Source organism: Chrysemys picta, chromosome 15 (assembly GCF_011386835.1).
Source record: "Chrysemys picta bellii isolate R12L10 chromosome 15, ASM1138683v2, whole genome shotgun sequence".
NCBI classification, from domain to species: domain Eukaryota; kingdom Metazoa; phylum Chordata; order Testudines; family Emydidae; genus Chrysemys; species Chrysemys picta.
Window position 1 is genome coordinate 1,447,260 of NC_088805.1, and position 14,785 is coordinate 1,462,044.

The window sequence follows — 14,785 nt, forward strand, 5'->3', positions numbered from 1 at the left end:
ACAACCTCCTCAGGTAAGGAGTTCCACAAGTTGACTGTGCGCTGCATGAAGAAGAACTTCCTTGTATTTGTTTTAAACCTGCTGCCTATTAATTTCATTTGGTGACCCCTAGTTCTTGTATTATGGGAATAAGTAAATAACTTTTCCTTATCCACTTTCTCCACATCACTCATGATTTTATATACCTCTATCATATCCCCCCTTAGTCTCCACTTTTCCAAGCTGAAGAGTCCTAGCCTCTTTCATCTCTCCTCATATGGGACCCGTTCCAAACCCCTAATCATTTTAGTTGCCCTTTTCTGAACCTTTTCTAGTGCCAGTATATCTTTTTCGAGATGAGGAGACCACATCTGTAAGCAGTATTCGAGATGTGGGCGTACCATTGATTTATATAAGGGCAATAATATATTTCCAGTCTTATTTTCTATTCCCTTTTTAATGATTCCTAACATCCTGTTTGCTTTTTTGACCGCCTCTGCACACTGTGCGGACATCTTCAGAGAACTATCCACGATGACTCCAAGATCTTTTTCCTGACTTGTTGTAGCTAAATTAGCCCCCATCATATTGTATGTATAGTTGGGGTTATTTTTTTCAATATGCATTACTTTACATTTATCCACATTTGATTTCATTTGCCATTTTGTTGCCCAATCACTTAGTTTTGGGAGATCTTTTTGAAGTTCATCACAGTCTGCTTTGGTCTTAACTATCTTGAGCAGTTTAGTATCATCTGCAAACTTTGCCACCTCACTGTTTACCCCTTTCTCCATATCATTTATGAATAAGTTGAATTGGATTGGTCCAAGGACTGACCCTTGGGAAACACCACTAGTTACCCCTCTCCATTCTGAGAATTTATCATTAATTCCTACCCTTTGTTCCCTGTCTTTTAACCAGTTCTCAGTCCATGAAAGGACCTTCCCTTTTATCCCATGACAGCTTAATTTATGTAAGAGCCTTTGGTGAGGGACCTTGTCAAAGGCTTTCTGGAAATCTAAGTACACTATGTCCACTGGATCCCCCTTGTCCACATGTTTGTTGACCCCTTCAAAGAACTGTAATAGATTAGTAAGACATGATTTCCCTTTACAGAAACCATGTTGACTATTGCTCAACAGTTTGTTTTTCCTATGTGTCTGACAATTTTATTCTTAACTATTGTTTCGACTAATTTGCCCGGTACTGACGTTAGACTTACCGGTTTGTAATTGCTGGGATCACCTCTAGAGCCCTTTTTAAATATTGGTGTTACATTAGCTAACTTTCAGTCATTGGATACAGAATCCGATTTAAAGGACAGGTTACAAAGCTTAGTTAATAGTTCCGCAACTTCACATTTGAGTTCTTTCAGAACTCTTGGGTGAATGCCATCTTGTCCGGGTGACTTGTTAATGTTGAGTTTATCAAATAATTCCAAAACCTCCTCTAGTGACACTTCACTCTGTGACCGTTCCTCAGATTTGTCACCTACAAAAGCCGGCTCAGGTTTGGGAACCTCCCTAACATCCTCAGCCGTGAAGACTGAAGCAAAGAATCCATTTAGTTTCTCCGCAATGACTTTATCGTCTTTAAGTGCTCCTTTTGTATCTCGATCATCAAAGTGCCCCACTGGTTGTTTAGCAGGCTTCCTGCTTCTGATGTACTTAAAAAAACATTTTGCTATTACCTTTGGAGTTTTTGGCCAGCTGTTCTTCAAACTCCTCTTTGGCTTTTCTTATTACATTCTTGCACTTAATCTGGCAGCATTTATGCTCCTTTCTATTTGCCTCACTAGGATTTGATTTCCACTTTTTAAAGGAAGTCTCTTTATCTCTCACTGCTTCTTTTACATGGTGGTTAAGCCACGGTGGCTCTTTTTTAGTTCTTTTACTGTGTTTCTTAATTTGGGGTATACATTTAAGTTGGGCATCTATTATGGTGTCTTTAGAAAGCGCCCATGAAGCTTGCAGGGATTTCACTTTAGTCACTGTACCTTTTAACTTCTGTTTAACTAATCCCCTCATTTTTGCATAGTTCCCCTTTTTGAAATTAAATGCCACAGTGTTGGGCTGTTGAGATGTTCTTCCCACCACAGGGATGTTGAATGCTATTGTATTATGGTCACTATTTCCAAGCGGTCCTGTTATAGTTACCTCTTGGACCAGCTCCTGCGCTCCACTCAGGACTAATTCTAAAGTTGCCTCTCCCCTTGTAGGTTCCCGTACCAGCTACACCATGAAGCAGTCATTTAAAGTATGGAGAAATTTTATCTCTGCATTTCGTCCTGAAGTGAAATGTTTCCAGTCAATATGGGGATAATTGAAATCCCCCATTATTATTGAGTTCTTAATTTTGATAGCCTCTCTAATTTCCCTTAGCATTTTATCATCACTATCACTGTCCTGGTCAGGTGGTCTATAATAGATCCCTAATGTTATATTCTTATTAGAGCCAGAAATTTCTATCCATAGAGATTCTACGGAACATGTGGATTCACTTAAGATTTTTACTTCATTTGATTCTACATTTTCTTTCCCATATAGTGCCACTCCCCCCCTGCATGACCTGTTCTGTCCTTCCGATATGTTTTGTACCCCGGAATGATTGTGTGCCATTGATTGCTCTCAGTCCACCAGGTTTCTGTGATGCCTATTATATCAATATCCTCCTTTATCACAAGGCACTCTAGTTCACCTATCTTATTATTTAGACTTCTAGCATTTGTGCACAAGCACTTTAAAAACTTGTCACTGTTTATTTGTCTGCCCTTTTCTGATGTCCGATTCTTTTTTATATGAATGTGGCCCTTACATTATCCTCTTTCATCCTCTTCTCCTGACTATAACCTAGAGATTCTCTATCATTAGACTCTCCCCTAAGAGAGGTCTCTGTCCGATCCACATGCTCCTCTGCAGCAGTCGGCTTTCCCCCATCTCCTAGTTTAAAAACTGCTCTACAACCTTTTTAATGTTTAGTGCCAGCAGTCTGGTTCCAATTTAGTTTAGGTGGAGCCCATCTCTCCTGTGTAGTTTGGTTTATAGGTTTTAAGGGGAATAAAGAGAAACAGAACCGGCAAGGGACCCTCGCTCCCTTCCCACTCCCCTTCCAAACTCCCTTGCGAAACTCCCTTTTAGCAGCCCCTGTTCACAAAGCAGCAGCCCCTGTTCGCAAAGCCAGTGAAGCCATTCTGTACCACCACCAACAGAATATAGCCACAAAGCTAGCTTATGTGACCCCAGGAGGGTTATTCAGTGTCAGGGAATCTTCTGCAGTGTAGCTCCTATGTCACTCCTCCCTTTCTGCTGCCAGCACAGAGGAGAGAGGGTGGCTTGGTGGAAGCAAAAGGGGTGCAGCTGAGGCTTTTCTATGTCTTGCTGATCCCTGGCCATCATTCTGCTCCATGTGGATTATTAACAGCTGTAGCAACCTAGTAGCAATCCCAAAGGTTGCTCCTAATTTACATTAAAAGATTGGCTCCAAAATGAAAAATAAACTTTACACTAACTTTGTGCACATGCACACTCATACATCTCTGTCTTGCGTGCTCCTTAGCTGCAACTGAAGATCTGACCCTTATTGCAAATTTTTGCCCTTATAGTGAGGAAAATATACTAAACCCAGAAAAACAAAGAGACACTTTCCCCCAAAACCCTCGCACTGCTATTTTTAGCACATGGACAGAGTACATGGATGGAAGTTACGCTAGTCTGACAAATATACCAGTATAGTTTCTCATGTCCACAATTCATGAACTAAAAAAATTTACACAATCAATTATAATTATGTCTTTGAAGTAGTTTTTAAAAATTCACAAATCATATGTACATTATTAGAGCTATTATAATCTACCTAGTATAATATATATTTGCATGAAGCTTTAGTTTTAGAATACTGGTAAAAAGCTTCATGCAAACGATTAAAAAAAAATTAAGTAACATTATTGGCTCTGCCACAAACTGATAAAAGAAACGCTCAAAGTTAAGACTGACATACCATCATAAAATAAAGCTAACATACCATCAAGAACCAAAGTTATGTATCCAAAAAATACGGCAGATGTCCCAGATTACTTTGTGACATGTACTACAATTAACTGAGTGGAGGACAATTGTCAAACTTATGTTTGAATTTCTTTGTTTTTTTTGTCAGCACTAAAATAACAACATTACTACTTATGCTGTTTAACAACCATCTCAGCAATAGGCATTTCCTGATTAGGTCGCAGCAGTCGATGACATTAACTCCAGCCAGGCAATCTTCAGGAAATGTCTAGGGAGGTGATTCATAAATTAAGCATTTTGATATTTATTTAATTTGCTGGTTTTGTTTTATCACAAGTGTGTAATGTATATGCTTCTGTACTGTGTGCAAAGTACCAGGTAGTTCTATATAATTAATGGCTGATATTTTAGCCAGTCAGACTACACAGATTATTTGTCAGCATTGTATTTAGTAACTTAAGACTGCACAAAAGCTATGTAAATCACGTTTTATATTGTCAGAACCTGGACACACATGACAAAATTTTCAAAAATGGGTGCCTAAACTTAGGCTTCTAAATAGGATTTGGAAAGATGTTGAGCATCCATAGTTCTACTGAAGTCAACAGAAACTGCTGAGTGCTCAGCACCTCTGAAAATTAGGCTTCTTATTTTAGTAACTAAGTATGAATTTGCTCTCTGTAGAGAATGCTCTTGCCATCCTAACCTGTTTTATCCCCTTCAGGTAACTTAAAGAGAAGGTTCATTGCACCCTTCATTCTAAATTCCCATATTATTATTAAACATGGTTAAGGCTAAGATTTTGGCATGGGTATTTTTAATAAAACTCATGGACAGGATGCGGGCAAAGAACAATAAATCATGGAAATACACACAGTAATGCAGTATTCACTACATCAGTACTGAAGTCCAAGCCCCGCTGCCCAGGGCTGAAGCCAAAGTCCAAGCCCCACAGGGCTCAAGTCCAACCTCTGCAACCCAGAGCCATACAGGGCTGAATTATTAGGATTTTCAATAGAATCATAGAATATCAGGGTTGGAAGGGACCTCAGGAGGTCATCTAATCCAACCCCTGTTCAAAGCAGGACCAACACCAACTAAATCATCCCAGCCAGGCCTTTGTCAAGCCAGGCCTTAAAAACCTGTAAGGATGGAGCTTCCACCACCTTCCTAGGTAACCCATTCCAGTGCTTCACCACCCTTCCAGTGAAATAGTGTTTCCTAATATCCAACCTACACCTCCCCCACTGCAACTTGAGACCATTGCTCCTTGTTCTGTCATCTGCCACCACTGAGAACAGCCGAGCTCCATCTCTTTGGAACCCCCCTTCAGGTAGTTGAAGGCTGCTATCAAATCCCTCCTCACTCATCTGCAGATTAAATAAGCCCAGTTCCCTCAGCCTCTCCTCGTAAGTCATGTGCCCCAGCCCCCTAATCCTTTTCATTGCCCTCCACTGGACTCGCTCCAATTTGTCCACATCCTTTCTGTAGTGGGGGGGCCCAAAACTGGACACAATACTCCAGGTGTGGCCTGACCAGTGCCGAATAGAGGGGAATAATCACTTCCCTCGATCTGCTGGCAATGCTCCTAGTACTGCAGCCCAATATGCTGTTAGCCTTCTTGGCAACAAGGGCACACTGTTGACTCATATCCAGTTTCTCGTCTATTGTATTCCCCAGGTCCTTTTCTGCAGAACTGCCACTTAGCCAGTCAGTCTCCAGCCTGTAGCAGTGCATACAGTTGTGGAGGTTTCATAAAAACTCAGAATCCATTATCTCCGTGACAGATTTGTAGCCTTAATGACGGTTATTACGATGGTGCCTAAAGACCAATCAAGAATAGGGCTCACTGTGCTAAGCACTATGCAAACACAGAATAGCAGACAGCCCCTGCCCCAAAGAGCTAGCCATCTAAATAGACAAGATATACACAGGAGTGGAAGGGTTATAACACATAAGCAGAGTGAACAATATCTGAATTCATTCAGAATGCCTGTATCATGGTGGTAGTATGAATGAAACTTACATTCACAACAGACTCCTTGAATTTGATGTGCAGTCTGTAATTAGAAAGTGCAATGATGGCATCCTCTGCTCGTCCCACATACTCTGTGCTCTCACCATGAAGTTCAAGGAAAGGGACCTTCAGAACAGAAGGAGAAAGAACCCTTTAGAAAACATGAGCTACAAATGTATTCCTGCTTACAAATATCCACTCAAGCTATTCATGCACACTCCCTAAGGGGGGTTTGAAACACTGCATAGTATGTGTGAGGCTGTTACAACTGGCAGTGAAGCCAGTTACGATTTTGTGCAGATGTCCATTGTAGCCTTATTTTAACATTCACAATTGTCTCATAATGATATCCATTGGGGCTCAAAACGTCCATGCTTGATCTCAGCCAAAGGTGAAATATTTTTGGAAGTTTTAGCAAAATCCCTTGAGATGTCTGAGTTATGAAAAAACTAAAACTATGTATCTTTTTTAGATGCAATTCTGCTCTGAAAAGAGACAATATAAAAATAGTACTCAATGAAACTGCTCCCTGTGTATATTCACAGTCCTATCTGCTTACTTAGGGTCACAAAAGTTTTGTTCTTGTTAACTGTGCAGAACCAATATAGCTAAGAGAAATATTTCATTCCTTCTTGAACACCAGCAAATGCACTGTTTACTAAGCTCCAATCAATTACATTGGCACAAACCCATCAGACAATGGGACTATGCAGCACGCAATTTGACCTGAAGAACCTTTATTATTAGTGATGATGACCAAGAAGGAAAACTCAGCTTGATACTCAGATCTGAAATTGAACTTGCAGGACTGGCAGCCAGAAAAAGAACAGCTGTCCTATAGTAACTACGGTTCTCGAGATGTTCATTGTCCACATGGACTGCACTTCTAACATAGTGAATGCCAGTGAAATGAGGTAGGATCAGAGGCTAAAATAGGGAAAGAACAAGTTAAAAATTACTTAGACAAGTTAGATGTCTTCAAGTTACCAGGGCCTGATGAAATACATCCTAGAATACTCAAGGAGCTGACTGAGGAGATATCTGAGCCATTAGCGATTATCTTTTGAAAGGTTTCAAAGTAGCAGCCGTGTTAGTCTGTATCCGCAAAAAGAACAGGAGTACTAGTGGCACCTTAAAGACTAACAAATTTATTAGAGCATAAGCTTTCGTGGACTACAGCCCACTTCTTCGGATGCATATAGAGTGGAACATATATTGAGGAGATATATATACACACACATACAGAGAGCATGAACAGGTGGGAGTTGTCTTACCAACTCTGAGAGGCCAATTAATTAAGAGAAAAAAAACTTTTGAAGTGATAATCAAGATAGCCCAGTACAGACAGTTTGATAAGAAGTGTGAGAATACTTACAAGGGGAGATAGATTCCATGTTTGTAATGGTTCAGCCATTCCCAGTCCTTATTCAATCCTGAGTTGATTGTATCTAGTTTGCATATCAATTCCAGCTCAGCAGTCTCTCGTTGGAGTCTGTTTTTGAAGTTTTTCTGTTGTAAGATAGCCACCCGCAGGTCTGTCATTGAATGACCAGACAGGTTAAAGTGTTCTCCCACTGGTTTTTGAGTATTATGATTCCTGATGTCAGATTTGTGTCCATTAATTCTTTTGCGTAGAGACTGTCCGGTTTGGCCAATGTACATGGCAGAGGGGCATTGCTGGCAAATGATGGCATATATCACATTGGTAGATGTGCAGGTGAATGAGCCCCTGATGGTATGACTGATGTGATTAGGTCCTATGATGATGTCACTTGAATAGATATGTGGACAGAGTTGGCATTGGGCTTTGTTACAAGGATAGGTTCCTGGGTCAGTGTTTTTGTTCAGTGATGTGTGGTTGCTGGTGAGTATTTGCTTTAGGTTGGGGGGGTTGTCTGTAAGCGAGGACACGTCTGTCTCCCAAGATCTGTGAGAGTAAAGGATCATCTTTCAGGATAGGTTGTAGATCTCTGATGATGCGCTGGAGAGGTTTTAGTTGGGGGCTGAAGGTGACAGCTAGTGGTGTTCTGTTATTTTCTTTGTTGGGCCTGGCTTGTAGGAGGTGACTTCTGGGTACTCGTCTGGCTCTGTCAATCTGTTTTTTCACTCAGCAGGTGGGTATTGTAGTTTTAAGAATGCTTGATAGAGATCTTGTAGGTGCTTGTCTCTATCTGAGGGATATTGAGTCTCCAACTCAAAGAATATTTCCAACATACCTCTGAACAGCATACTAACCCACAGAATCCCCCCTACCAGCACTACAAAAAAAAGGATTCTGCGTGGACTCCTCCGGACGGTCGAAACAACAGACTGGATTTCTACATAGACGTGCAAAGGCTGAAATTGTGGAAAAGCAACATCACTTGCCCCATAACCTCAGCCATGCTGAACACAACGCCATCTACAGCCTCAGAAACAACCCTGACATCATAATCAAAAACGCTGACAAAGGAGGTGCTGTCGTCATCATGAATAAATTGGAATATGACCAAGAGGCTGCTACACAGCTCTCTAACACCACATTCTACAATCCCACTGAGGATTACCTAAAGAAATTACATCTGCTAAAAAAACTCCCTGACAAAGCACAGGAACAAATCTGTACAGACACATGCCTAGAACCCCGAGCGGGGGTATTCTATTTGCTACCCAAGATCCATAAACCTGGAAATCCTGGACGCCCCATCATCTCAGGCATTCGCACCCTAACATCAGGCTTGTCTGGTTATGTGGACTTTCTCCTCAGACCCTATGCTACCAGCACTCCCAGCTATCTTCGAGACACCACTGACTTCCTGAGGAAACTACAATCCATCGGTGATCTTCCAGAAAACACCATCCTGGCCACTATGGACGTAGAAGCCCTCTACACCAATATTCCACACAAAGATGGACTACAAGCTATCAGGAACAGTTTCCCCGATAATGTCACAGCTAACCTGGTGGCTGAACTCTGTGACTTTGTCCTCACCCACAACTATTTCACATTTGGGGACAATATATACCTTCAAGTCAGCGGCACTGCTATTGGTACCCGCATGGCCCCACAGTATGCCAACATTTTTATGGCTGACTTAGAACAACGCTTCCTTAGCTCTCGTCCCCTAACGCCCCTACTCTACTTGCGCTACATTGATGACATCTTCATCATCTGGACCCATGGAAAAGAAGCGCTTGAGGAATTCCACCATGATTTCAATAATTTCCATCCCACCATCAACCTCAGCCTAGATCAATCCACACAAGCAGTCCATTTCCTGGACACTACTGTGCTAATAAGCGATGGTCACATAAATACCACCCTATACCAGAAACCTACTGACCGCTACACTTACCTACATGCCTCCAGCTTCCATCCAGGACACGCCACACGATCCATTGTCTACAGCCAAGCTCTAAGATATATCCACATTTGCTCCAATCCCTCAGATAGAGACAAGCACCTAGAAGATCTCTATCAAGCATTCTTAAAACTATAATACCCACCTGCTGAAGTGAAAAAACAGATTGACAAAGCCAGACGAGTACCCAGAAGTCACCTCCTACAAGACAGGCCCAACAAAGAAAATAACAGAACACCACTAGCTGTCACCTTCAGCCCCCAACTAAAACCTCTCCAGCGCATCATCAGAGATCTACAACCTATCCTGAAAGATGATCCTTTACTCTCACAGATCTTGGGAGACAGACGTGTCCTCGCTTACAGACAACCCCCCCAACCTAAAGCAAATACTCACCAACAACTACACATCACTGAACAAAAACACTGACCCAGGAACCTATCCTTGTAACAAAGCCCAATGCCAACTCTGTCCACGTATCTATTCAAGTGACATCATCATAGGACCTAATCACATCAGCCATACCATCAGGGGCTCGTTCACCTGCACATCTACCAATGTGATATATGCCATCATTTGCCAGCAATGCCCCTCTGCCATGTACATTGGCCAAACCGGACAGTCTCTATGCAAAAGAATTAATGGACACAAATCTGACATCAGGAATCATAATACTCAAAAACCAGTGGGAGAACACTTTAACCTGTCTGGTCATTCAATGACAGACCTGCGGGTGGCTATCTTACAACAGAAAAACTTCAAAAACAGACTCCAACGAGAGACTGCTGAGCTGGAATTGATATGCAAACTAGATACAATCAACTCAGGATTGAATAAGGACTGGGAATGGCTGAACCATTACAAACATGGAATCTATCTCCCCTTGTAAGTATTCTCACACTTTTTATCAAACTGTCTGTACTGGGCTATCTTGATTATCACTTCAAAAGTTTTTTTTCTCTTAATTAATTGGCCTCTCAGAGTTGGTAAGACAACTCCCACCTGTTCATGCTCTCTGTATGTGTGTGTATATATATCTCCTCAATATATGTTCCACTCTATATGCATCCGAAGAAGTGGGCTGTAGTCCACGAAAGCTTATGCTCTAATAAATTTGTTAGTCTCTAAGGTGCCACAAGTACTCCTGTTCTTTTTGCGTATTCCCAGAGAGTAATCGTCAGTGGTTCACAGTCATGCTGCAAGGACATAATGAGTGGGGTCCCGCAGGGATCAGTTCTGGGTCAGGTTCTGTTAAATATCTTCATCAATGATTTAGATAATGGCATAGAGAGCACACTGAAAGTTTGCAGACGATACCAAGCTGGGAGGGGTAGCAAGTGCTTTGGAGGATAGGATTAAAATTCAAAATTATCTGGACAAACTGGATAAATAGTCTGAAATAATAAATAAGATGAAATTCAATGAGGACAAATGCAAAGTACTCCAGTTAAGAAGGAACAATCAGTTGCACACATACAAAATGGGAAATGACTTCCCAAGAAGGAGTACTGCGGAAAGGGATGTCGGGGTCATAGTGGACCACAAGCTAAATATGAGTAGGGTGAGCAGATGTCCTGATTTTATATGGAAAGTCCCGATATTTGGGGCTTTTTTTAATATGGGCTCCTATTACCCCACACACACACACACACACCTCCTCTCCCGATTTTTCACACTTGATATCTGGTCACCCTAAACAGTGTAACACTGTTGCAAAAAAAGCAAACATCATTCTGGCATGCATTAGCAGGAGTGATGTAAGCAAGACACGAGAAGTAATTCTTCCGCTCTACCCTGTGCTGATTAGGCCTCAACTGGAGTACTGTGTCCAGTTCTGGGTGCCACCTTTCAGGAAAGATGTGGACAAATTGGAGAAAGTCCAGAGAAGAGCAACAAAAATGATTAAAGGTCTAGAAAACATGACCTCTGAGGGAAGATTGAAAAAATCTTTGTTTAGTCTGGAAAAGAAAAGACTGAGGCCTGGTCTACACTACGAGTTTATGTCGAATTTAGCAGCGTTAAATCAAATTAACCATGCACCCGTCCACACAACGAAGCCATTTACTTCAACATAAAGGGCTCTTAAAATCTATTTCTGTACTCCTCCCCAACGAGGGGATTAGCGCTGAAATCGATATCGCCAGTTCAAATTAGGATAGTGTAGACACAATTCGACGGTATTGGCCTCCGGGAGCTATCCCACAGTACAACATTGTGACAGATCTGGACAGCACTTTCAACTCAGATGCACTGACCAGGTGTACAGGAAAAGCCCCGCGAACTTTTGAATCTCATTTCTTGTTCGGCCAGTCGAGCTCGTCAGCACAGGTGATCATGCAGAGCTCATCAGCACAGGTAACCATGCAGTCTGAGAATCGAAAAAGAGTTCCAGCATGGACCGTACGGGAGGTACTGGATCTGATCGCTGTATGGGGAGACGATTCCGTGCTATCAGAACTACGTTCCAAAAGACGAAATGCCAATACATTTGAAAAAAATCTCAAAGGGCATGATGGAGACAGGCCACAACAGGGACTCAACACAGTGCCACGTGAAAATTAAGGAGCTCAGACAAGCGTAACAGAAAACCAAAGAATCAAACGGACACTCCAGGGCAGAGCCGCAGACATGCCGCTTCTATGCTGTGTTGCATGCAATTCTAGGTGGGGCCGCCACCACTACCCCACCCCTGACCATGGATTCCGAGGAGGGGGTACTCTCAGCCATGCCTGAGGATTTTGCAGACGGGGAAGAAGAGAAGGAGGAGAATGAGCTTGAGGAGAGCACACAGCACACCGTTCTCCCCAACAGCCAGGATCTTTTTCTCACCCTGACTGAAATACCCTCCCAAGGCGGTATCCTAAACCATGAAGCCATAGAAGAGACCTCCCGTGAGTGTACCTTTGTATATATAATACATGGTTTAAAAGCAAGCATTTTTTAATGATTAATTTGCCCTGAGGACTTGGGATGCATTCGCGGCCAGTACAGCTGCTGGAAAAGTCTGTTAATGTGTTCGAGGATGGAGCGGAAATCCTCCAGGGACATCTCCATGAAGCTCTCCTGGAGGTACTCTAAAAGCCTTTGCAGAAGGTTTCTGGGGAGAGCAGCTTTATTCCGTCCTCCATGGTAGGACATTTTACCATGCTATGCTAGTAGCAAGTAATGTGGTATCCATTGCATGACAAAGCCTGGCAGCATATGGTCCCGGTGTTTGCTGGCATTCAAGTAACATCCATTCTTTTTCTCTCTGTGTTATCCTTAGGAGAGTGATATCATTCATGGTAACTTGGTTGAAATACGGGAATTTAATGAAGGGGACAGAGGTGACTGTTCCTACTGGGCTGTTTGCCAGTGGCTGAAAAGAAATCCTCCACGCAGTTAGCCAAGCGGTGTGTGTGTGGGGTCTTCCCTGATACCAGCCATGCAGTGAGGGGAGGGGTAAAGCGATCATCCCAGAGAATTGGATGGGGGGGTTAGTTTGGTTTCTGCTGCTGCATGTTAACACGAAAACTGCAGCACTCAATGGGCTTTGCTTGGTATGGGAAATGAGGGCGCTGCTTTTATGAAGGTTGCAGAAGCCGAAAGACTATGGCTTACCATGGCCGCCTGCAAGCTGAATTCTGTTGCCCGGCCCTGCGTCTGTGATCTCTAACACCAAAGCCGCAGGCACTCAATATAAGATGCAAAATGCAACTTTGTACCAAAATCACATGTGCTATGTAATGTGAATAGTGCTCACCATGAAAGAGTATACCCATTGTTCTGTAAAATGTATATCTTTAAATACTTTTCTCACTTTTTCCCCTCCCGCAGCTGCAAATTTTTCAAGCCTCCCTCCTCCGTCCCGAAGGCTATCTCAGATAAGGCGGCAAAAAAAAAAACACACGCATGATGAAATGTTCTCTGAGATCACGCAGTCGACCCACAATGAAAGAGCTCATCTGAATGTGTGGAAGGGTACAGAATCACAGTACAGGAAAGCAGCCAATGAATGTGAGGACAGGAGGGATGAACGTGAGGACAGGAGGGACGATTGAGATGAGAGGTGGCGGCAGGAAGATCAGAGGAGGCAGGATGCAACGCTGTGGCTACTGCGTGATCAAATGGACATGCTCTGGCGTCTGGTGGAGCTTCAGGAACGGCAGCAGGATCACAGAGTGCCACTGCAGCCCCTGTTTAACTGCCCTCTCCCCTCCCCAAGTTCCATAGCCTCCTCATCCAGACGCCCAAGAACGCGGGTGGGGAAGGCTCCGGGCACCCAACCACTCCATCCCAGTGGACAGCCCAAGCAATAGAAGGCTGTCATTCAACAAGTTTTGAACTGGCCTTTTCCTTCCCTCCTTCCACACCCCACCCGGGCTACCTTGTCACTTATCTCCCTATTTTTATAATCAATTAATAAAGACTACATGATTTTTAAATGATAGTGACTTTATTTCCTTTGCAAGCAAGCTGTGATCGAAGGGGGAAGGGTGGGTGGCTTACAGGGAATGAATCAACCAAGGGGGCGGGTTTTCATCAAGGAGAAACAAACAGAACTGGCCAGTCATGAAACTGGTTTTCAAAGCTTCTCTGATGCGCACCGCGCCCTGTTGTGCTTTTCTAATCGCCCTGGTGTCTGGCTGTGTGTAATCAGTGGGCAGGCGATATGCCTCAACCTAAACGTCTCCCCCTTACTCTCACAGAGATTGTGGAGCACACAGCAAGCAGCAATAACAATGGGAATATTGGTTTTGTTGAGGTATGAGCGAGTCAGTAAAGTGCGCCTGCGACCCTTTAAATGTCCAAATGCACATTCTACCATCATTCTGCACTTGCTCAGCCTATAGTTCAACAGCTCCTACTATTGTCCAGGCTGCCTGTGTATGGCTTCATGAGCCATGGCATTAAGGGGTAGGCAGGGTGCCCAAGGATAACTATAGGCATGTCAACATCCCCAACAGTTATTGTCTGGTCTGGGAAGTAAATCCCTTGCTGCAGCCGTTTAAACAGACTAGTGTTCCTGAAGACGCGAGCGTCATGAACCCTTTCCGGCCATCCCACGTTGATGTTGGTGAAACGTCCCTTGTGATCCACCAGTGCTTGCAGCACCATTGAAAAGTACCCCTTTCGGTGCCAAGATAGGGATATGGGTTCCATCTATCGCCCCACCACAGTTAGGGAATCCCATTGCAGCAAAGCCCATCCACAATGGCTTGCCCATTTCCCAGAGTCACTACCCTTGATAGCAGCAGCTCTTTGATTGCGTTGGCTACTTGCATCACAGCAGCCCCCACAGTAGATTTGCCCACTCCAAATTGATGCCCGACTGACCAGTAGCTGTCTGGCGTTGCAAGCTTCCACAGGGCTATCGCCACTCGCTTCTCAACTCTGAGGGATGCTGTCATCTTGGTATTCTGGTGCTTCAGGGCAGGGGAAAGCAAGTCACAAAGTTCCATGAA

The 14,785-nt window shown here is 43.3% G+C and overlaps 1 protein-coding gene across 30 annotated transcripts in view; it reads right to left on the reverse strand.

Annotated features, from left to right (window-relative positions):
• MTMR3 (myotubularin related protein 3) overlaps positions 1-14,785 on the reverse strand; it is a 203,298-nt gene that overhangs the window by 81,690 nt on the left and 106,823 nt on the right. For 28 of the 30 annotated variants that reach the window (XR_010592866.1, XM_065568426.1, XM_005278810.4 and 25 more), the window contains one exon: positions 6,010-6,126. The exons of the other annotated variants lie outside the window; for them this stretch is intronic. Coding sequence is in view for 27 of the 28 variants with exons in the window: in XM_065568426.1 (XP_065424498.1) it covers positions 6,010-6,126 (117 nt within the window). In the remaining variant the exon portion in view is untranslated. The remainder of the gene's footprint in view (positions 1-6,009; positions 6,127-14,785) is intronic. 30 annotated transcript variants of the gene reach the window in all.